Source organism: Macrobrachium nipponense, chromosome 10, assembly GCF_015104395.2.
Source record: "Macrobrachium nipponense isolate FS-2020 chromosome 10, ASM1510439v2, whole genome shotgun sequence".
In the NCBI taxonomy this organism is placed as follows: domain Eukaryota; kingdom Metazoa; phylum Arthropoda; class Malacostraca; order Decapoda; family Palaemonidae; genus Macrobrachium; species Macrobrachium nipponense.
Window position 1 is genome coordinate 49,866,380 of NC_087204.1, and position 24,719 is coordinate 49,891,098.

The following is a 24,719-nucleotide window of genomic DNA, read 5'->3' on the forward strand; positions in this document are numbered from 1 at the left end:
TTACTTGGCGTGCTATATGCACTGTTATACGACAGAAATAACCAGGGTTGCCAGCCGTCCTTCCCTTGCAAGTGTAAGAGGCGGATTGGTGAAATAACACTCACGCACATTTATCTGTTGTATACGTTTTCGTGTATGTATAACTATTTTTGCCAAGCGATGTCGTGTGATGTTCTTGGGCTGTATTTTCTCTGGTATGCGGATAGATGAGAACGATTTTATGGGCAAGCCAAAGCACATTGCGTTCAAGAACTAATTAGTTATTTGTTTATATAGTCATATATTGGTAACATAAGATGATGCTTTTTAAAATTAATTAAAACCCATTTTATTGCATTCATTCACATCTCATCCATACAGGTTCCGGTTAATGAATTTTGAGTTTGAGTATTCTCAGGTTTTGAGTTTGAGTATTCTTAGGTTTTGAGTTTGAGTATTCTCAGATTTCATTTTCATGGTTCTCTGTTGAGTAAACTTTCTTATATCACTTTCATTGTAAGGGGAAATGGTCTTGCTCTTCTCCTGGTTCGATAAAAGTCATTAAAAGTTGTGCAGATGGGACAGTTAGTATTTTTTTTATGAACTTCATTGGACATTTTGCGTTGCATGAACTTCATATGGCTCATCGAAGGTAACAAGTAATGAGGAGACGATAAGCAATGGTTAAACCAAGAGTTCCTTATTAGGATGAGGGAACGATGAAGCGGGAGAGAAGTTGCAAGGACATGAAGGCCTTCGGTCCAACCCGCGCAGCAGAAATTGCCGGAGTTTCAAAATTCACTGTAGTGACCAATGAAAGAGGCGGACCAGTCGACACTGGAGGAGGAGGAGAAACAGCTGCTTAAGCACGAGCAGTTGATGGTACAATGGAAACAACAGGATCGACATCCTCTGTCCAATGCAGCGGGAACAGCATCATTTGACAATAAAGAGGTTTTACACGGATGATTGATCCATACGTCGTTGTTGGACCTCCCTGTACTAGTTTGTATGAAAGTGAAATGACTGCTAGGGTATGCTAATTGCGAAGAACACGAGTGCTGAGGTCAGGTTTATATGTTGTATAGTGGCGTTTTGACGATGGCAGTTGAAAGACGCAAGTCTTGAGAGTCAAGGGAATAGTGGAAGCGGTTGTCTTCCCTTTCCCTACAGTTCTTACACCACTCTGGGTGTTAGTGCGTTCGTTGTTGACGCCTGGCGTTCAATGAATGGTTGTCCATACTACTGGTTGTGTTTTAGAAAGTTATTGACCCGATCAGATATCTCGTTTGTCGTGGTATAAGGAGATCATTGAATACTAATGGGCCAGTTTTGAGCCAGTCTGTGGCGTTAATTATATGAGAAGACTTTTTTTTTACCTACGGGTTAAGTATGTTTGTTTTGGGTTACTATTGTAATTAGGTGGAAAGCTTGAAGCTTTTTATAAAACCACAAAGATTTGGTACCTTAAAAACCCTACTTCATAGAGAGAGAGAGAAAAAAACCCCGTAATTTCAATGATTGAGAGGAAATAACTCTTTAAGTGGGGTAGAGAATTTCCGTACTGTAAATGAGAACGAATAGTTGGAGGGTGGCACATGACAGTCGGAGAGCAGTTAGGATTTGTTACCCCTTGTTGGTGCGTTATAATAAAAAAAACTCGTCATACTGTATATCATTCTCTAATATAAAATGTTTCTCTTCCTTTAAGAAATTCCACTTAGTCAGCTCGAGTCGTCTTACTGTATAGTAATTTCGAATATAAAACGTTTTTTTTTTTTTTTTTTTTTTTTTTTTGAGAAATGTAATGTATTCTAAAATATTTATTTTAAGAAATGTAATATATTCCAAAGTTAATCTTATTTTAATAACGCATTTACATTGACTTGAGGTTGAAGTGGTCCTTGGACTGTATAGTTTCCCGTGTGAATTACAGAATTACAATTTTAATTTTAAAAACTAAAATACATAACGACTTTAATTTCAGAATGGTTAACCTTTTGAACCATTAGCATTTGTCTGTATATTATTAAGTGAGTAACCTTGCATATATAAAGTTCACAAATGGATTCTAAAGTATCTAGATAATTTTTCTGGAATAGCTAACCGTTTTTAAAGATTAAAAAGTAGTATAGTCCAGAACATATTTTATTCTGTTAACAACTGCTTAGATTGTGGTGTGGCTTTTTTATGAGTAATAGTGATGTTTATTCAAGAAGTAAGTATTGTGCATAAGGTTTTCATCACGACCTGAATTGTTCCAACCCCGAAATAGTCATGATGGGATCAGCTGCTGCAGAGGTTGTCTATAATCCATGTGAGTAGCAAGTTCAAAACTTGAACGGTTAAACATGCTAAGTATAAACTCTTGAATTATAATACCAAACAGGATAAATGTGTATTTGAAACTGAAATTATGTGGCTAAAGGCGCGAATGGTAAATAAAACTCGGTGAAACTGCAAATGTAACTCTTTTGGTGTAACCAGGAAGGAAGGGTTCCTTAGGTTTCATACGACGTGTGAGAGAGAGAGAGAGAGAGAGAGAGATGCATGACCTTTCTGGTTGTTCTTCAATTCATAATGTGTTCAAATCAAAAGGAACTATAAATTAAGTAGTGATTGAGCTCCCTCGTATTGCTCCTTTGTTTTCCGGGCATTTAATATTTGTTTAAAAAAAAATGAATTTCTCCATAACTTGAAAATGTCAAGAGAACTGCCATGGCACGGCGAAGTTTGCTGGTTGAGGTGACCACGTGGTGAACCCCATAGCATGTAATCGAAAGTGAATGAAGTCGTGTGAAAGTCTTATGCGTTCTATGTTTTCTGATATGGAAACATTTTCGGTTATAGCAATTGTAAAGCTAAGCGGGTGGTTACAGACCTAGATTTGATGGGAAAATTTTTTTCAGGAGTTTTCTTTTTTACATTTTATGGTTTTGTGCTGTAGTTTTCGACTCGCTTTTTGCTTTCGGTTATCGTCTCACTTTATTTAACAGAAGTAAAATGATAGTAGCTAAAGTCATCATATTATTTTGCACACGAAAAGAAATTAAAAATACTGTAGGAAGCTTTTCGTGCTGGGCCGAAATCAATGCCAGATTTTAAGATGGCGCTACGCTGAGCTCGCCAAGTTTAGAGTTACCTTTTTTTTATTGATTTTCGATAACAGCCGGTTGCATGAGTAAGGTTTTCCGGTTTGTCTTGTACTGTTTGGTGCACGTTTCCCAAATCACCTACGTTTGAAGAAAAATTGTAATTTACCGTAGAACCTTTATAGTTATTATATTTTTGCACTTTCACGGCTGAATTGACTTTTCCCATAATAACGATAGAGATACTAACCAGAAGATTATTGACGTAGAGGGATTTGTAAAGAAGAAAAGGAAGAAGTATGGTCAGGGGAGAGCGCGAATCTCTAAGCAACGCTGCTTTAATTCTTGGCGGACGCGTTGCCTGCTGGAAGACCACATTCCCTGCTCTCTTTCTCTCGCCCGTCCACCCGGAATGCTGTCATCACACCCCACCCCGAAATTTCCCTTTCTTCCCCTTTCCGTCTGTTCGCCGACTTACTTCCCTCCTCCCTCCCTCCCTCCTTCCCTCCGGTTCCGTTTGTCCTTTCGGATGTGACAGTTCTGGCGAAAGGGATCTTCTGCCCCGCACATGAACTTTGCTTTTTGTTCGTCTCTGACTAACCCTTTTGAAGCGTGAACGTTGGTAGAGTGGATGAGTGGGTGCTGCTGTTGCTGTTACTACTACAGCCTGAACAAAAAAAGTGCAATCGCCGGTGGTGTAGCATTACTGCTCGTGCCGGACAACCGTAAACGAGATATGCATCTAATGTTCCCATATAAATAATGATGATAGTAGTTTTTGACATCTAATGTTCCTATATAAATAATGATGATAGCAGTTTTTGATTGGTTAACCTCAATATAATTTGGTCTTTGCACAGTTTAAAGTTTTTTTTTAGTTCGATTGTTCCGTGGTCAGTGTTTAGCGAACTCACAGCACCAAAAGTCGCTTGTTTTTTAAGTCAATACCAGAGCTTTGCTGGAATATGGAGGCAGTTGTCCTAGAGGCTGTCTGTGTAAAAAAAAAACACTGACTGAACTCTCTCTCTCTCTCTCTCTCTCTCTCTCTCTCTCTCTCTCTCTCTCTCTCTCTCTCTCTCTCTCTCTCGTTGTACCGTATAAATATTTAGGTCATTATAAACTGGCTGCAAAACCTCTATATGCATCTCATGCTGATGTTAGTTTAAAAGAATTTATTCCTGTGTGTGTGTGTGTGTTCGTCATCTCATCTCATTTCTCCGATGCTATATAAAGCCGTGGTCTTGTGTGTCGACGATGAATATTGACTAACCTATCACGGAGGACAAAAATAGGTATATGAAGGCATCACTGCTTTGGCAACGCAAATTCCTGGGCCAGTCAAGAAATGTGACACGCAAATGATGGCTAGAAGACTCTCTCTCTCTCTCTCTCTCTCTCTCTCTCTCTCTCTCTCTCTCTCTCTCTCTCGGATGGGAATTGGGAAACTTGCCAAAATAGGAGACTCGGGTTCTCCGGTAAAGCTAAAATGTTAAGATAAGGAGGAGGTGTGTCTCCGGTGACGACTAACATTTTTTGTTTTATTTCGTCGAGAGGGACGAAACTTATCAAGGTTTAGTGTGGAAATCATTATAAACAGGTTCATTACTTTAAATTTAGAAAATTGAACTAAGCGATAATCAAATTTGACTTTTTCTGATAACTCTCTCCACCTCTTGTACACCAAGACCCTCTCCGGGTTATCTGGTTCCAGTGTGTCATCCCGCACTAAATCTCAGATGGTTTATGAATAGGGTACTTTGTTATGAAGATTATATTTCAAGTTCTTGTTCTCCAGGTGTTCTAGTAAGGCGATGGGCAAATAAACAGCAGAAGCGGATTCGAGAAGATCGAACTGTAAGGAAGTTCTCATAGCTGAGGGAAAAGCAGCCTTATTTGTATTGCATAGGATGTTAAGGGAGTCGATATTGGGAAGTGGGGATTTATGAATTTTGCTGTATTTGTAAAGGAGAAACAGGGTTGAGGTACAATTACGACTAATTACACATTTTGAAAATGATTTTCCATGTTGCTCGCCAGAAAGAATGGTATTTAATCATTCTTGTCTCTCAGATTATGCATGAAAAAATGATCTCGTTGAAGAAAACATTCGGAAGTCGCGTAAAGCCGTTGGTCCCGTTGCTGAATAACCACTGGTTCCATGCAACGTAAAAGCACCATACAAACAAAACAAACAAACAAAAAGAAAACACCCGTTGAGAATTGATGATTCAGAAAAATTTCAAAAGGTGTCCTTACCTATTGCAGTAGCGGTTATGTAGTCTACTTTTATTAAGTAGTTCTTTATTTAATGTAAATATGTAATCGGCATAAATTGTCAGGATGTTTACAGAGAAGCCTTTTCCGTAGTAAACACGTGCTTATCGTAGAAAGGAAACGCCCATCGTACAGTAAGAGAGAGAGAGAGAGAGAGAGAGAGAGAGAGAGAGAGAGAGAGAGAGAGAGAGAGGAAGGTTATGGGTATGATGAATTTGTGTGGATAGATGGGGTAAACTATGTAGCTTCTGTAACCGCGTCAAGAGGTAACAGCAGTGAAGCAGTTGAGGGTGGTAATGGCCCACCAATTTAATCCCAGTGAGCCACGTGAGACAATTGCATACTGACTGCCATCATTGTCCGTGACCTAGTCTATATATATATAATATATATGAATATATATATATATATATATATATATATATAATATATATATATAATGCATGTATGTATATGCCTTTTCGTTTTAATCTCTCTCTCTCTCTCTCTCTCTCTCTCTCTCTCTCTCTCTCTCTCTCTCTCTCTCTCTCTCTCTCTCGTATCCTATATATATATATATATATATATATATATATATATATATATATATCTATATAATATATATATATATATATATATATATATTATATATATATATTATATAAACTTATTTGATAAACGGTTCTAGTATGTTTTGATTGTACTCGTAGAAGTAAGAATATTCCTAATCTTAGTGAGATGATGTAATTTTGTATTTTAAACTGAATGTTAAATTGAGATGTCGTGAAATGCAGTTCATTGAGAGAAGCATCTAAGTTAAAGTAAGCGGTGATACCTCTGTAAGTGGTGAAGAGTCAATAAGAGAGAAGACTTATAATTACGTATGATGATGTAATCCAGGTGAAAAGACAAGAGGCTCATTTCGGGTGATAGTCTGAGGGACTGAACGAGCTAGCCAGCCAACCTACAGCCTTTTGTTTCTGGTTCATTTTATATCGTGCGTTTCGCCAACGCTCGTTACAGCTACTGTTAATTATTGAAAGCGATATGACAGACATGACATGATAAAATCAGTATCCATGCGGCCTTTTCTCATCAAGAAGTCATAGGTACATTAATAGGTTTGTATCCTTTATACAGGTTCTTCTTGGCTGGCCCTTAATGTATTACGAATTGCATAAAGATGCGTTTCAGAGGCCTTGTCCTTCTAGTTTAGGGGGAGAGACAGACACATTCCTCGCCTGTCCTGTTTGGTCGTTTCAAGTAACAGATCCGCTATAGGTGTCACCGATACTTCCTGGTATTGTACCCTGATACCATAGGTGTGAAAGAGGAGCTAAGCTATTTGCTTTAATAGAGAGGGATTGAATTGTCAAACCCACATACGGGAATGCGCACGCATACTTGAAGGTTTGCCGTTTAGTTTTGAATAAATCATCTTTGGTACTTGAAAATCGTCGAGTTTTCACCTTTTATTTTATCCATATTCGTGATATATAGTTGATGCCTAACAGGTGTATAGTGTGGGGAGAAGGTTCTGATGAGTATTGCAGTAAATTAATGCGGATCTGTGTGTGAAAGGGTTACTTGTGTATTTGCTGGACACATTGCTGACTTACTACTCATAGTGTAGTGACGTTGCATTTTATTCCATTGAATCACTAAACGGCAGAACGTTCATGTCTTCACATTGAGTGGGTCTTGCGGAATATGTGGGAATGATAAGGTGGGAATTTGAGTGACTATCCATTTGGTGGTTTGCTCCAAAGTTAGTGGTGTTTTGGTGCGCGTTCGTCGGGTCTTTTGTCAAGAAGTTAAGTAAGTATCCGTTACTCAATCCGGAAACCGTAATTACAGATACGTACATGCTTATCGTTTTGATGTGGGAGAAATTTGTGGCAGCGTCTGAGACGGATAAGAAGTATCGTTAGTTTTGTTATTTAAGTAAATATCATCAAATTTTCTTGTGTAGCTGCATTATTAGGGTATGTGCTCAGTGAAGTGTGCAACTCTACAAGTCTTGATTTTATACCAACGAAAAGTCTTTCGTGGTGTCGTAACAGATGTCTTATTCATTTGTATGCCCTGATCTGCTTTTAACTCGAGACTTCGCGTACGGATAGTTGTATATTAGAATTCCACTATTTTTTACATTTGAGAACTTGGATTTGCATCAGCATTACCTCTAACGCCGGTGGTACAAAGGGCCTATATGCAACTCCATCACTCATGTCTTTCCTGCGCTTGATCTTCAGCAAATCTCTACCTCAGCGCCCCCCCCCCTCCCCCCTTTCCACTTCATAATTCTGATCCTAGTAGGCCTGTGTCATCCCCACTCCCTCTGATGCCCACAGGGACACAGCTGACCCCAGCACGTGGGGTTGTGGGGTTGTGTGAAGGACTTGTCAAGCCTTTCCCAACTCCTCATTATGTCGTCCCTACATGAAACTTGCACAGCCTAATTTCCCTTACAGTATTCTCTCTATCATTGTTATATATATCGTACTAAAAAGTATCATTGTACGTTCGTATGTAACGTGTCTCCGCTCGAGTTCAGAATCCTGTTCCACGCTCTGTTTGATTCGCGTTTATTTAAATTCGCGAAATTCCAACTCAACCGAACTTGCACTAATAAACAGTTAAAAGATGAATCATCATTATTCCTTTCTCCATCCAACGCGATTTTCACCCCTTTTCGTATACTAGCGTCTTCTTCTCTTAAGCATTTATCAGATGCAAACAATCAGATTAAACTTTCAGATGCTGACTATGAAGTTGTTTAGGGATTCTTGGAATCTTTTGATGAGCTTTTGAGAAAATGCTTTTCTTTCGGGTTGATCGGCCTAAAGATATTGATATATTCTGGATCTCTTAGATTATTGTCGTCAGCATTTCGGTTTTCCTTTTTATATCGTATGTAAACGGGGAATTCATTACCGCTGAATGTAGGTGTTACACGGAAAACGGGTAAACATGGGATAGACATTAATTTTATACGACCAGTTACCCATACGTACCTTCTAAAATGGCCCGTAACATTAGGCTGACCTCTCCCGGTAACGACGCTTAAACCAAGGCGCTACACACACACACACACACACACACCTTAACTCCTTTATTTATCAGAAGTATTTGTTCATACTCCTTTATTTTGTACTGCGATTTTGTCAAGCTTGAATTCTGGAATGAATTGTTCCATTTTTTGCCGATTTGTGTAGAATTAGGTTTTTGCACTTTAGAATAATTTACGTGTTACGCTATCGGGTGGTTCTATGGGCATTTGTTGTAGTGATAACGCTTTAGAGGTGGGGGGGGGGGCGCTTCCGGACCTGTGTTTGATGGCTACCTGGTTATTTCTGATATGGAAAGGAAGGTTTAGACTGCCACTAGGCGCAATGTGTGTGTGTGTGTGTGTGCATCTGACCATGTGCGTGTGTGTGTGTGTGTGTTTTCACTAATGGGTTGTTCTCTCTCCGTGTTCATTCACAAGTGGCTTTGCGCGGGGCGTCTCTGGCCTTGGCTGGCCAGTAGCATTTTATTGTGGACAATTCTGTATGAAGCGTAATAGAACCTCAAGGGATGGAGAAAAGGAGAGTTTGGACGAAAAGCTGTTGGGACAAGTAGTGACATTGCCAAACTAGTTGAGCCTTTATTCTCGTAAGTTGGCCACGGTTTAGTCTAATTTGTTTATCTTTTATCAGAGCATGGTTAAGGAATAACCATATTTCTAAACTAACCGCCCCCCCCCCCCCCCTCTCTCTCTCTCTCTCTCTCTCTCTCTCTCTCTCTCTCTCTCTCCTCCTCTCTCTCTCTCATATGTTTCGGAGTCTTAAAAGGAGAACGAACGTCCGAGAGAGAGAGAGAGAGAGAGTGATTCACTGTATACTCCTACACCGCACCCTTGTGGAGGTGGTGGTCAAAGCTGTTGTGACCTTTACGCCTTTGTAGAGATCAATAGTGTTTCCGAGTCTTCCCGGTATCCTAGTTTCAAGAAGGTTGATGATGTAGGTACCGCTTTTCTTATCCTCTCATTCGCAGTCCTCAGATGCCTATGGTTATAGTCTACCGGTTGCTGATGTTGTTTGATCTCGCCAAAAAAATGAATAAATAAATAATAAAACTTGTTTCCAAATATTCATAGTTTGAACAGATATTGAAATAGGGTTATCACAAACGTCATGCACAAAATTTGTGTGACAGGAAAGAAGGAAGAAACAGAAACAAGAAAACTAGTGTGGTTCATTGCTGTATTTTTCGGTTGTGACTGGTTGAATTGTTCAAATGTCCTACAACATAAAGCATCAGTTGTATTTTTGTTACGATGGTGGTTTTAACTTTCTGGTTTGGGCAAAAGTCATAGTACTACTGAGTTAGATTGTAGATTGTTGATGAATCACTTTCAAGACAATACGGTATGTGAAAACTGTTGATAATTGTATTGGTTGTATTATAACAAGACCAGTTTTATTATAATTAGAATTGAGTCGGGAAGTTTGTGTGATTTATCGGTAAAAAATGAGGGTTATTGGTAGCTTGACCGTGAGGTACTACCTTTATCTGTAATGAAGTAGGCTTATGGTTGCTATATTGTTGTTGATTACATACTTTTATCCTAATCAGCCTGAGTTTATATCTTTGTTTTGCTATGTTTTTCCTTGCAAATTCTCTCTTCATTTCCTTCCAAGTAGACAGTACCATTTTTGGTCTTTCAATTGGTGAATTGAATGTCAAGTTCTTATGTGAAAAACTGATGAAGCTCAGCATCATCAGTGAGCAAGACCTCATGTTTCATTAACATTCCCTCTACAGTGCTGCATATACTAATATTGTCATTTTTTCTGAAGCAGTAATGCCAAACTGCCTCACTTTCCCTCTTAAGATATTTATATTATTTTTTTTACAAGTCTGTGTACTATAATTTTCTCAGATTAAACAGCATTTCTTGAACATATTTTTATACATTCTAACCATATTTTGTAATATGATGCTGTGTAGTTTTTTTTTTTCCACCTCAGGTCAGCATACTGCATATAAACTCTTGAATTTTGAAAAAGTGCAAAAGTGCCTCCAGACATTTATACCCCACAACTTGTACAGTCCCACAGACTTGTATTTTTAACCTACTCTGGTTTATATATTCCCTTATTCTGTCGTCAGGAGATTTTGAAACACTTGAGGAACCATTATTTGGATCTGGTACATGTCTTAGTCCTTACTGATATCAGCACTCCCTTACTTTTCCCTCCTGAAATCAAAATATTTTGCCATTTTCTGCAACTTTGATTTGCTTCACTAATTAATGGGCAGTTTACTTAATTCTACCACCGAATTTTGTCTTCTTACATCATCGCACTGATTTGCTTTTAAACATTGATTATTCTATCATTTTTTTTCACTAGGCTAAGAGCTAGACACTAAGGGTTGGGAATGTATTCACTAACATATACACTGCTCAAGTAAAATGTGCAAGTCTTCAAGCATGGAATTGGAGGAAAGGAGAAAAGACCATCTTACAATGACCTCCATGTAAGATTGCATATATATATAGATTATTGATGCTGCTGCTACTGTCAATGAAGACAATAGTACAACTTTCTTTAAAATATCTTGTTGCCATTTTGAAGGTCATAAATTCCAAAAATATTTATATGAAAATCCTCATTTTAAAAATTGACACCACTGGTGTATTGTGGAATATTTTACAATCATACATGTAACTAAACTGAGGTTTTCCTTATGATTTTCTTTTCATGTTGAAGCAAATATAAAATGTGTAAAAGCTCATATGTTTTTAAATAATGTTTTTAATAGATTATATTGCAATCTATCCTCAGCTTAGAATAATTATCAAAGAGAGGCTACATTGCTTTTAGTACAAGATGCTGATGGGATTGTAGAGTATGAGTATTTATGGTTGGCCCAGTAAACTGTTTCTTTGCTGCAGGCAACTCCTGAGGTGGTATTGGTGTTGGTTTTGCTTGATTGGAAGGAGTAATCATCTTTGTTCACCAGCATGGTTTGGAGAAACGGTTAAGATTCATACTCTCTGGTATTACACTGGGGCGTAGGCAACTTTTTTTAGGTGATAAGGCCATGGAGAAAAGATTTTAAGTGTTCATTGTCAGTTGTAATTTCTGTATACTATACAGGACCTTTCAGAGCTGGAATGAGTATAGCATCCACGACTTTACTGATCTTAATTGTTTGAGGCTGTCCAGGATGATTTGATGTTGTTCCCTAAACTGTGTACTGTTTTCTCCTGTAAATGGCAAGAATGAATTTTGAGAGATGGTTGGTTGGTGGTTAATCCTACCAATGTTTGAGGAAAGAAAATAGATTTTAAAATGACTCTACAGAAGTAAGGACCTTGGTTATTCATAATTTGATCAGCTAACTGATGGGTATTATAATGTAGATGTTGAGATTGATCTTGATATCATCGAATGTATAGGTTGTTTTTCTAATTATTTGTATAAAGTCAGCTTCATACTGATGGTAATGTTGATGCACGTAGCCATTAGAGAACAGCATTCTAAATCTAAGTTGTTGCCATTATTTCTTGTAGTTTTTGGTTCTTGATACAACATGTTCAGAGTCGATTTGGTTTGTCTTTGTATTTTTCTGTTGAAGAATTGTTGTTGACAGGAATGTGTGTTGCTCTAGTGTTTTTTTCCATGTTCAGAAGCATGAGAGAGCTCACATCGTAGAGTATCCATTCTTCTTGAAGGCAAACAAAAAACAAACTCACTGCATTTAAAATGACTATTTTGCTTATTGGCATTATTATTTTACTATATAGATATTAGTTGTTACCAGATACCACTCTGCACACCAAAATTTGGGTCCTTTATACAGTAAACAAATGTAATTGTACACCAAGACTATTGTGCCATCTGAGTGAGGCTATTGTTGGATTAACTTCAGACATTTTCCATGAATTAGATAAGGTGTTATGGCCAACTGTAAAGGTCATTCCTAATATCAGTGAAGTTATAAGTGCCATATTAACTTTTTCCCATCTGAAATTTATGTAAACATATTCATGCAGAAATTTGCAATAATTACGCCTTTGTAATAATTTTAATTTTGAAAACTTCTATAAAGTTATTAACTAGTTTGAAAATGCTCATATATAGGTTTATACTAAAGTTGCATGGCCTTTACAATGTTTTTACAGTATAGTAATTATTCAAGTCATACATAAGCAGTCATGCAGCTATATTTTATAAAGGTACTGCAGTTTTATACTGTTAAGGTACCTATACTTAGCGTGTATTATGCAAAATTACCTGTCGTACTGACCTTAGATTGTTATTGACAACAGTTTTTGTTGAAATTTTTTTTAGGAATACCTTTAAGGTATTTCTTAGCATTTTTGAGAGTGTTTTCAAAGTTAGGATGTCATGAACTTAGAATTTTCACTTTGTTTCAGAAAATATGTTGCTCTCAAGCTTAAGTACATTTTGAAATTGTCGTATTAGTGTATTCTGTGGCGTACGATTATGAAAAGAAACAGAATAACTTTCTTTCATGACTTGGGAATACAGTACAGTTAAAAAAATAAATTTTTGTCCATTTAAAATGCCAGAATGATATAATTTTAATGGATAATAGATAACTGTGACAAAGAAACAATGAACTTTTGGTATTTGAGTTTTTTGGTGTGGTTTTTGTGTATGGTAATTTTTATTTCTTTCTGTCATTATTATTGACATTCAAGGAAACTATTTTTGATAAATTTGGAAGGATTTTAGTCTGATTTGTCTTATGCATTGCGGGAAGAATATATAAATATTGTATGTAGTAGTAATGGGTTTTATTTTGATGAAATTCTATTTGTACCCCTTTGGAGCATTGAGGTTGAATATTTTGTGGGAATTACACATGTAACTTGCAGTGCTGAACCTGACCCTCATAGACCTGCCTGGCCTCACCAAGGTTCCAGTTGGGGATCAGCCTCCTGATATAGAACATCAGATACGGGAAATGATCCTCACTTACATCAATCGTGATTCGTGCCTTTTGTTGGCTGTTACTCCAGCTAACACTGACATGGCAACTTCTGATGCTCTTAAGCTCTGCTTAAGTGTTGATCCTAATGGTAAGATGGAATTTTCATTGCAATGGAAAGTTTGAGTGATCTTGTTTCCACTTTTTTCTTATTTTTTCTCATTTTCTTATAGCATCTTAACTTCTTTATGGGCAGAGAATCATGCAGTCAGGCACTGATGGTCTACAGGTAACATGAATTCCAGTTTTGAGTGTGTTTAAATGACACCCACTTCTTACACACATGCATGTGGTTTTCTCTTTGCAGTGTTGAACTTAACGCTTATCGACTTGCCGGGCTTGACCAAAGTGCCTGTTGGTGACCAACCTCAAGATATAGAGCAGCAAATTCGCAATATGATAATGACCTATATCTCCAAGGATAGTTGTCTTATCTTGGCTGTGTCGCCTGCTAATTCTGACTTAGCCAACAGTGATGCCTTAAAATTGTCTAAAGATGCAGATCCAGACGGTAAGGATAGATAGAGGCGTACGTAGTACTGTAGAGGTGTAACTATTATATTGTAGAACTGCTTTGTAACACTGCTTTTCAGTACATGAATGTTCTTCTAACTGCAATTTTTTTAGGATATGTTAAATGTTTAATGCCAAATTTTTTCTCTGTATTTCACTGTACTTAAATTTCAGTGGTACAGTACTGTATGTAAAGTTTTATGCAAAAATAATTTTTAACTCAAGAAATCTTTTAAATAGTATTACTGTATAAGCACATTTTATGTAAGGGGGTTGTATATAAAGCCGTATTTTAGTACTACATATTGGTGTTTCATATTTCATGTTACTCTGTTACTCCATTGAAGGTAAATTATGAGAAAATCTGTACAGTATATAGTAGTTAAAAACTTAGTTCATAGGAGTTTTGTTGAGCAGTTTTAGGTTAAATTTCTATAAATTTTTTGTGTGCAGCAGGATAGGGATGTTTTCAAATCATCTTTTGTTTACAATAGAATGCAGTGATAGGGATAATTTCAGATAATAGGTCTCTGTTCAGCAGTACATAGTACTTCAGAGTACTGGATATTCATATACAGCCTATTAAGGAATAGGAGATATAAAAAGCATAATGTAAGTATAAATGGATTGTTGAAATTTTGAATTGCAAGTTTTTATGAATTTTATTTTTCTAGGAATGTAAATACTACCTAATTCATTTACTGTTTGCTTATCAGATGTTCTGTGTAAGATAAAGTATGGCATTTTGCTTTTTATCTTGTATGCACGTCAGTGTATTTTATACACTGGAATCTTTAAAATATTTTCTATTTTACCACATACACCAGTACTGTGTATCATTGACATGTGCAGTGCACTTAGGATTTTGTTCTTGAGTTTAAGTGAATTGTGGAGAAACTTGTTTTAATCCAATGAATAGACTTTGTCACAATTCTTTATGAAAATTATTCCAGTACTCAGTGTATTGTCAAAGAATGGTAAGCATTTACATCCAGTTTGAAGCTTTGCTTATTTTTTTAAATTTTTTGATGGTGTTGTTTTTATTGGGATTAAAGTTTTGTACTAGTTTTGGTATTTTATTCTTTTCATGAATGTTAAATGTTTTGGGTGTATTTTATTTTTTGGGGATCAATATAGTATATATTTTCAAAGGTTGGGAGGATTTTTTTTAGATATGGATTTTTTGTTTAAATATATTTCTCAATTTTTTCAGATCTTTGATTACTTGTTTTATTTTTCTCTACTGTATTAAATATATAAGCATAAGCAAAATATGGCATGTCATGCGCAAGACATTACATAATACATTACTATATTTAGTTACTTTTGTAGAGCTGTTGGGTTTTATATCTGAAATTCATCAGGAACAAAATTATTTTTCTAAGACTGGAAGGTTTGTGTGTGGGGTATGTGTATTGAATGGAAGTTATGGTTGTAGGGTTATTCTGTATGTAAATATGTGCTGTACTACTTAGTTGGGATAATATTACATCCCTGAACATGAATGAGTATACATTGTATTTGTGATTAGTCTTGATGCTGTGTAGGTTGATTGTACACTTTCAGAACAAGGCAGGTAGCTATGCCAAGAAATCAAGAAAGTTTGTCAGTTTCCTACTTTAGGCCCCACTCTGAGGGAAACTGACAATTAGATTAACTGTAATTATGCAGATTCAAAATAACACCCAGAAATAAGACATTTTGGTAGAATTTTCCACTTTTTGCTTATACAGTTTTCAAGTTTGCAAAGTTGTCATCTGTTAGACAAGATCTAATTTACATACCTTCCAAGTGAGAGTTAAGAATGTAAACTCTGTGCGCTTGTTAAACCTTTATCCTACTGTAATAACTAGAACCTTATACCTACTCAGAAGGGAAATTTTCTTATCCCCAGGCACACATTTGGTTTTACAGATACATGATTTTAGTAAGATCCATCCGTATTAAATTTTATGATAATGCTAAAACTGGTACACTTTACAGGATTGAGAACAATAGGTGTCATCACAAAACTTGATCTTATGGATGAAGGTACAGATGCCAGAGATGTTTTAGAAAATAAATTGCTGCCATTGCGAAGAGGTTATGTGGGTGTCGTAAATCGATCACAGAAGGTATGACATTTAAAAGTTTTGTTTATGGTAATGGCAATAAATGTAATAGAAAGAACAAGAGGCTTCCTCTATTAATTAGAAAGATAACTCCTTTTTACTGAGAAAAGTTTTGGTTGTATTTCAAATACTCCACTTGATGGCTTATATTACTAGAGACTGATTAAGATGTTTCTCTTCATTCTTAGGATATTGACGGGAAAAAAGATATCAAAGCTGCAATGGCTGCAGAACGCAAATTTTTCCTCGCTCACCCGGCTTACAGACATGTTGCAGATCGTATGGGTACTCCCTATTTGCAACGAGTTCTCAACCAACAGTTAACAAATCATATCAGGGAAACACTTCCAAGCCTTAGAGACAAACTCCAAAAACAGCTTCTTGCGATGGAGAAGGAGGTAGAACAGTACAAACACTTTCGCCCTGATGATCCTTCGATCAAAACAAAGGCTATGTTACAGTAAGTATAGAGGAGGTATTTGAAAGGGTTAATGATTTTAGATTGACATGCAATGTAAATCGTTTTACATATAGAGTATACTAGTTGTGTAAGCAAAGTCAGTCTTACACTGGGATTGCTGCTTAATTAAATTCATGAAAATTTATTGAAGCTAGTATCACTGATAATGCGTGATAGGTGCAGGATCATTTCACCACATGGCCAGTTAATGCTGCTCTTTCTCTTTCGTATTAAAGGATTAACAAATGTGACATGGGAATTAATTTTATTACATTGTACTACTGATACTATTATTGTAAAAGTAGAGCCCAATCATAAAGTTTCTCAAATTATAAGTCTTTGTATGCAATGATTGGTTTAAATATGTACTGCAGCTGTGATCAAAAGACGTTAGGGACATTTCAAGCAATCAAGTGAATAATAGTGACTAATGATGAATATTTGCTAACATGCTTTTGTACTTTGTATATGAAGAGTTCATATGAATGCTTTTGTAGGATAGAGGGAATAAAGTTTTTATTTTTGAAATGAACCTTAGCTCTCCATTATATAGCTTTTACTTCACACCAGCAGTCCGCACCAGTTGTAGTTAGACATTGAAATAAAAAATGAGTACACTTTCTATGGATATCTGTTTCTATCTAGCTACTTCCCTCACCCCCCACAAGGAAATGATAGGCACAGACACTTGTACCCAGTCAGTCTACTTCTGTTGCAGGTTTCAGTAGAAAACTGTCAGATTATCTGGGCTCTGTTTTCTGTTTACAACTTGGTTTGTAGATTTACTGTTTGTTCCGATACGGAATACAAACCTTCGGTCCTTTACAATAGGAAGGTACTTAGCGGCAGCTGAACCGGTCGTAAGCTGTCGAACAAGGGGTTCGGTAGTTAACTACTTGTCCAGCAGTTAGCGGTACGCTTGACTGCGAGGCGAGGAGTCACTTTGCTTTCGGTCGCGCTAGTGGATGGACATGCTGCTCTTCGTCTCTCTGCCCACTTCTGTCATATGCTTGGTTTGCTTCACTGCGTGAAGACTTTTTCGCTTTTTCTTTTACTTGTGTGTATTTGCAAGTATAAAAGTAAGTGCATGTCTGTTTTTGTTTACATTTATTATGGAAATTATGCAACAAGAGCCGGAGAATCCCCCTCGCCCCCCCCATCAACTGTAGACTATGCCCGGGTAATGGGGGCCGTAAGTGTGGGGCTTTCCGCTCTTCTGTGGAGGTTGATCCTCATGATTTTTGTGCTCGGTGTAGAGGTGAATGCTCTCGCACTGAGACTTGACACACATTTTTTGGTCGGAGGCGCAGTGGGAGCGCTACGGAGGGGAGGAAGAAGCCGTGGAAGCCGGCTAAGGAGTTGTCGGAGGACTCCCCGGCTACGCCCTTGGTTACCGATATGTCTTCCTCCTTTCTCCCTCCAGCTCAGCTCCCTCGTATGGCTCCTTCCCCTTCGGGGGAGGACCCTCTCCTCCCTCGATCAGTCGAGCATAGAGGAGGGGGCGAGATACCCCGACAACCAGTTGTACTTGGGGTCCTCCATTTGCTCGGGTTTGGGAACTGTGCTCCCCCCCGTCCCAGGCAAGGGGTGACCCCCCTACTAATCTACCTGACTTTTCCTCCCTCAGACTTGCTGACCACGGGCGACGATCTTGGTAGGGCCTGGTACTCGCTGGGGCTGCAAGGGACACCGACGGTCCAGGGGCTGCTTAGTCGTCTGGCGAGAGGGGCCACGCCAGTTACGCAATACGCAGCATGTGGCCACGGTGACCCCGACAGCCGCTGTGCAGGCTCCGCTGCCGGAGGTTTCCTTGCCCGTTGCTACGCCGCCTCCTAGTTTTCCCGCTCCTGCCGCAGCCCCGGACTTCTGGTGTCCCAAGAGCTCTCCGCTAGACCTACCTCCTGTGCAGAGGATGTTGCCGGTTCCTGCCCCGCCTCCTGTTCCTGATTTCGTTGCCGCTCCAGTCCTGGTACCAGTTCCTGCCTGTGGTGTTGCTGCTCCCACCCCAGGTCCTTCCGGACAGGTGCAGTTGGACCCTGTTGCTTCGGCAACTGCCTCGGCTCCGTCCTGGATGGAAGACCTGACGGTGGTGCTGAGGAAGCTGACAGAGGAAGAGGAAGAGGAGGAAGGTGTCGTCTTCGTCTTCATCGTCTTCTTCGTCGTCGTCGCCTGCCGCCGGTTCCCCTTCAACTTCTAAGGCCCCAAAGCCGAAGAAGAAGAAGGCTGCCTCCTCCTCCCTAAAGAAGTCTCGTGCCGAGACTTCTAAGGGCCCGTCCCGCTCCGGTGGGACGGTTGGGACTTCCGTCGGTCCTCCTGTTCCTTCGGGAACGGGGCCTGTCTCTCCTTCCGCAAGGAAGAAGACGACAGGGACCGGAGGAGTGTCGGCTAGCACCGGCACCTCCTCACCTGGCGCCAGAGGTTCTGCCTCGGTGCCAGGTACCGTCTCGGCCTCTCGTTCGTGAGAGTCACCGAGTGTACGGTACCTGCGGGTGACTGGACAGCCAAGACCCAGGCATCTGAGTTCTCTCGGCGCCAGGATCCAGGCACAGGACGGAAGACTGGAGGGAGTTGCTCGGGCGACTCTCACCAGACCAGCGATCGCTCTCGCGGCGACTCGCTGGTACCCAGGGTTGACGCGACGGTCCCAGACTGCTCGTGGGCTGAGGCGAGGAAGCGGTTCCCTCGGTCGCCTGAACCAGCCTCGTCTGGTCCAGGCGGTGTGACACGCCGTGAGGATAGGCCTCGCTCCCACCGCGACATTGGACTCTGCAGGTCCCGTGACTGGGTGGAGAGGAGGACCAGCAGCAGCTCTTCTGACGCTCGGGACCGTCGTCGCTGTTCTCAGTCCAGCCGCTCTCCCAGGAGAGCCGCTCGACCAGGCCTGCAGACCGATCGCCACCGCGGGTTGGCGATCGCCTGCAGCCCCCTCAGCACACCGGGGGGCGCGGGGGGGAGCGTCAGGTCTGCCTCTCCGATCCCTTCAACTTCCTCTGGCTTTACCGGGAAGAGTGAGGCGATCAGGAGCGATCACGAGGGGCGCGCCCCTCGCGATCCCGCCACGACGCCCTACGAACCTGGCACAGTCCTCGGACCAACCAGATCGTATGCGCAAGTGGTAGGAGGAGACCAGGAGCAGCCTATCATGGTTCCTGTCGTGGTTCCTCCTGTGGAAGGAGGTTCTCGGGAGGCATTCTCGTTGGAAGGGCTTGACGGTCCGTCTCCACAGGATGCAATCACTACCGAGATCCAGAGGTCGTTCGCGGAGGTAATTGCTCTGATCCGTCAGCATGACGACCTCGGAGAAGGATCGCCGCTCCCACCTACCGAACCCACATCGGGCTTGGAGGCGTTCTGGGGACCTAAGAAGGAACCCAGGACGGCGGTGGGTCTGCCGCGATCAGCCTTGGCTGACAGCGTACTGGGCCAAGTGGACGCTCTCGTCTCCGGACAGGAGGGTTCGCTTTGGTCCGGTAGTTCTGCTAAGCTCCTTCCTCCACCTCTACCGCGACAGAGGCACTTTTACATGCCTTCAGAGGACCCTCTGCCGCCCAAACAGGTTAACCCGGAGCTAGCCAGGCTAACTCCGGGGGTGTGTCTGCCACAGCTCCAGAGGTTCTCGCAGCAGGAGGCACTTGCCTTGGAGTCTACCGCAATGGCAGCATTCCAAGCAGTCTCATGGCTCGACCTGTGGTCCCTAACAGTGTCGAAAACTGCGGCCTCCTTAGGGAACATCACTCCTGAAGGGGACCCGGCTTTCGTGAGACTGTACCAGTCTGGGGGGTAGGGCTATCGCCTACCTGGCCAACCTGTGGGCCAACCTGGTTCTCCGGCGTAGAGATGCTGTTCTCACCCGAGTGACCAGGGCGGCCGGGCGTGAGGCGGCTCTGGGTCTTCGCAACGGACCAGTGAGGAGTTCCTCCTCTCTCTTCCCAGGAGAGATGGTGGACGCTGCGGTGGAAAGACCGCGCACTGACGACAGTGACTGTCTAGTATACCTGGAAGTCTCGAAGGCGTCTGGGCAGCCTCGAGCTAATGCGGCCAAGCCTAAGAGTTTGGTTAGCGCTTCCTCTGCGGCCAAGACGATCGCATCATCGAAGCCCAAAGGAAAGACTGCCTTCAACTTCTTCAAGGAGCGACCGTCACCAGCCCTCCTCCCAGCCCTCCTTCTCACGAGGGGGGCCGGGGAAGAAGTCGTCGAAGAGAGGTGGGAAACGCTAGAGACGGCGTTCCCCCTCACCTGCTGCTGGAAGTGGCAGGGTGCCTGGCGAGCCATTGGGCTACATGGCAGCGCTACGGTGCGGAGACCTGGATAGTAAACATCCTTCGAGAGGGATATTTACTACCCTTCGAGTCTCGGCCACCCCTCACCTCCAACCCGGTCCATCTGCAAACCTACGTTCCTGGCTCGACCAAGGACGTGATGCTTCAGCAGGAAGTACAGTGGTACCTCGACATACGGAAGGCTCAACTTAAGAAAAACTCGAGATACGAAAGCAAATACGAAAAATTTTATGGCTCTACATACGAAAATTGCTCAAGTTACGAAAGGTTGTTGCTGTAAAGTCCGAAGATTCGCCCAGACCACCGAGAACAATTTTAAAACTAGCGCCCCACCAACTGATTAAACTCGCCACCATCCTCCCGCTCTCCTATTGGTTCCTGATGCTAGTCACCCCATAAGATCCTGCTCTCCTATTGGTCAGCATCTACCCCTTGTGCTTTATGTATTCTATTGGTAAAAGGATGCTGTAAATTTAATAAAAAAAACATTAGGTAAAGATAGAATAAAGACTAGAAATGAATGGTTATTGTACTGTTGGTAGTTTCAGTAGTTGAAGAGAGATAATGAAAATTTATGGCTTACTGTGTATTAGGAAAAGTGATTGCTTGGCGATCGTTCGGTTCTCGTAAGTGCTGGATGTAAACAGAATTTTGGAAACTTTTTTGTTTGTTTGTATATTATAGTTAATGGTTACTTAATAATTATTTGAAATGAGTACATGCAATACATTTAATAAAAAAATTGTGAATTAGATATCATAAAATATAAAATAAATCACTGCTATCATCGAAGCCAACAAATACGTACGTATTTTTTTGAATTCTAATGTTTTAATATTACGTTACGTATATGTTTCATTATAGCTGTCAGTAACTCGGTATCTCCATTAGGTAAAGATAGAATAAAGAATAGAAATGAATGGTTATTATACTGTTTGGTAGTTTCATTAGTTGAAGAGAGATACTAATGAAAATTTATGGCTTATGCTGTGCTAGGAAAAGTGATTGCTTGGCGTTCGTTCGGTACTCGTAAGGGCTGAATGTAAACAAATGATTGGAAGGTTTTTTTTTGTTTGTGTATTATAGTTAATGATTAATTAATAATTATTTGAAATGAGTACATACTGATTATTTATACATTTTATTGGCATATTCTAAGCTTTTAGCTTCTTAGGTTTAGATGTCAGAATCATAGACTAGGCTACAGTAGCAACTGCTAACATAGGATAGGCTTATTGCTAAGGGACATATGCTAAAGTCCTAATATATGCAGTAAAAATTGGGTTGAACATTACATGCAGTTGAATATTACTCAAGTATGTACAGTATTTAGCATTTTTGGAGTCATATTTCTTCCGTTGGATCGGCGTCATAACCCTAGAACATGTGTTGTAGGCCTGGAAGTATAATTTACTGGGTTATTTTTGTAGGGCTTGGAACGGATTAGGCATTTTACATGTAAAATGCAGTTCAAGAAATAAAAAACTCATGATACGAAGGCAGCCTGGGAACGGATTAATTTTGTATCTCGAGGTACCACTGTAGAAGCCATGCTGAGGAAACGAGCTGTGGAGATCGTTCAGGATCAGTCGCCGGGCTTCTACAGCCGCCTCTTCCTTGTGGAGAAGTCATCGGGGGGCTGGCGCCCGGTGATAGATCTCTCTCCCTTGAACCGATTCGTTCGCCAGACTCTGTTCACAATGGAAACACCACGATCGGTGCTCGATTCCATCAGGGAGAATGACTTCATGCTTTCTGTGGATTTGAAGGACGCGTATTTCCAGATACCCGTCCATCAATCCTCCAGGAAGTACCTCCGCTTCATCCTCAACGGGACGGTGTACCAGTTCAGGGCACTTTGTTTCGGTCTCTCAACCGCCCCACAGGTGTTCACGTGAGTGTTCACGCTGGTGTCAGCTTGGGCCCACTCGGTAGGGATACGTCTCTTGAGGTATCTCGACGATTGGTTAGTCCTGGCGAGCTCTCGCTCGCAGTTGCTGCAGGACAGAAATCGACTCCTCGAATTCTGCCGCGATCTGGGAATCGTTGTGAATTACGAGAAGTCAGAGTTCGAACCCAAGCAGAGGATGAAGTACCTGGGCATGCTGATCGACACGGCAGCAGGGCGAGTCTTCCCCGCAGATTCGCGGATCAGCAGGTTCAGGGATGCAGTAAGACAGTGGCAAGTCATGATTGGCCACCTGTCGTCTCTCAAGAAGCTAGTCCCTCACGGGCGTCTCCACCTGCGGTCTCTTCAGTGGAGACTAAAGGAGTGTTGGTCACAGACAAGGGATCCTCCCTTCTTCCACGTTTCCCTCACGGAGGAGGTGAGGCAGGACCTAGCCTGGTGGCTGGACGACAGGAATCTCGTAAAAGGACTCTCTCTCTCTCTCTCTCTCTCTCTCTCTCTCTCTCTCTCTCTCTCTCTCTCTCTCTCTCTCTCTCTCTCTCGCTCTCTCCCTCTCTCTCTTATCTCTCTCCTCCTTCCCCTCTCTCTCTCTCTCTCTCTCTCTCTCTCTTCCCCCCCCGGAGATGCTGCTCTTCTCGGACGCATCGACCGAGGGATGGGGCGCACACCTGGAGGAGTTGCTGACTGCAGGTGTGTGGGACCATCGCGACAAGCACCTTCACATCAACGTCCTGGAGCTCAAGGCAGCGTTCCTCGCTCTCCAAGAGTTCCGGGACCGTCTGGTGGGACACTCGGTGGTGTTGATGTGCGACAACATAACAGTAGATGCCTACGTCAACAAGCAGGGGGGCCTAGTGTCCCTCCCGCTGCACCAGTTGATGCTGCAGGTGCACGAGTGGGCCGCGGCACACTCAGAGTTGTTGGCTCGCTACATTCCAGGCAAGAGGAATGTGGTAGCCGACAAGCTCAGTCGTCGAGATCAGGTGATAGGAACCGAATGGTCCCTTCATCCAGACGTGGCGGAAAGGCTCTTCAACCTGTTGGGACGCCCAGTCGTGGATCTGTTCGCTACCCGGCACAACAGAAATCTCCAGGTTTTCTACTTGATTGTGCCGGACCCATGGGCAGCCGCAGAGGACGCTCTTCAGCATCCGTGGGACAACCTCTTAGTCTACGCCTTTCCCCCGTTCTGTCTGATTCGCAAAGTGATCAGCAGGGCGCTGATCACTGCGAACCTTCGGATGATCCTGGTGGCGCCCAAACGACCCCAAGCAGTTTGGTATCTGGACCTGCTGGCTCTGCTTGCCAGAGCGCCGAGAGAGATTCCCCCCTGGCACAACCTCATGTGCCAGCCACACGTAGAACGGTACTACTGATCCATCGAGTCCCTTTGTCTTCACGGCTGGCTTCTATCCACCATCACTTGCGAGCGAGAGGCTTTTCTCGCAGTGCAGCGACAGAGATGGCCGGATACCTCAGACAGTCCTCTGCGGCTGTCTACCAGGGGAAGTGGTTCGTCGTCTGTGGTTGATGTCGTGGACGGGGTCCCTCTCCTCTGAGCCTCTCTTCGTCAGGTAGCGGATTTCGTCGTCTTCCTTCACCGAGAGAAGAAGCTCTCCGTCTCCGCAGTTAAGGGCTACAGAGCCGCCCTGGCCTTAGTCCTGAAACTGCGAGGGGTGGATATCTCTTCTTCTTTCGAGATCTCCCTCCTGATGAAGAGCTTCAAGAGGTCTTGCCCACCCAGGGAACTCAGGCCCACGGGATGGGATGTGAATCTCGTCCTTAGGAGTTTGACTCGCAGACCCTTCGAGCCACTCCAAGAGTCGTCAGACAGGGATCTGACCCTCAAGACCCTCTTCTTGCTGGCCTTGGCATCGGCGAAGAGAGTAGGCGAACTTCATGGTCTTTCCTTCGACATTAAGCATTCCAGGGGATGGGGATCCGTGAAGCTCGATTTCGTCCCGAACTTCGTAGCGAAGACTCTGAATCCTTCGGTCCCTGACGACTGGTTCGAGTCCTTCTCGATGCCCTCCCTGAAGGACTTCACTGATAATGATGCGGATGAGATGCTGCTTATTCCTGTGAGGCCGCTACGGCGCTATCTGAAGAGA

At 41.8% G+C, this 24,719-nt stretch overlaps 1 protein-coding gene across 10 annotated transcripts in view; it reads left to right on the top strand.

Annotated features, from left to right (window-relative positions):
- The window catches only part of LOC135223610 (dynamin-like), a 348,582-nt gene that overhangs the window by 98,723 nt on the left and 225,140 nt on the right, over positions 1–24,719 (top strand). For all 10 annotated transcript variants that reach the window (XM_064262207.1, XM_064262202.1, XM_064262204.1 and 7 more), the window contains exons 4-6: positions 13,642–13,845; positions 15,831–15,961; positions 16,147–16,418. In XM_064262207.1, the coding sequence (XP_064118277.1) occupies positions 13,642–13,845; positions 15,831–15,961; positions 16,147–16,418 (607 nt within the window). The remainder of the gene's footprint in view (positions 1–13,641; positions 13,846–15,830; positions 15,962–16,146; positions 16,419–24,719) is intronic.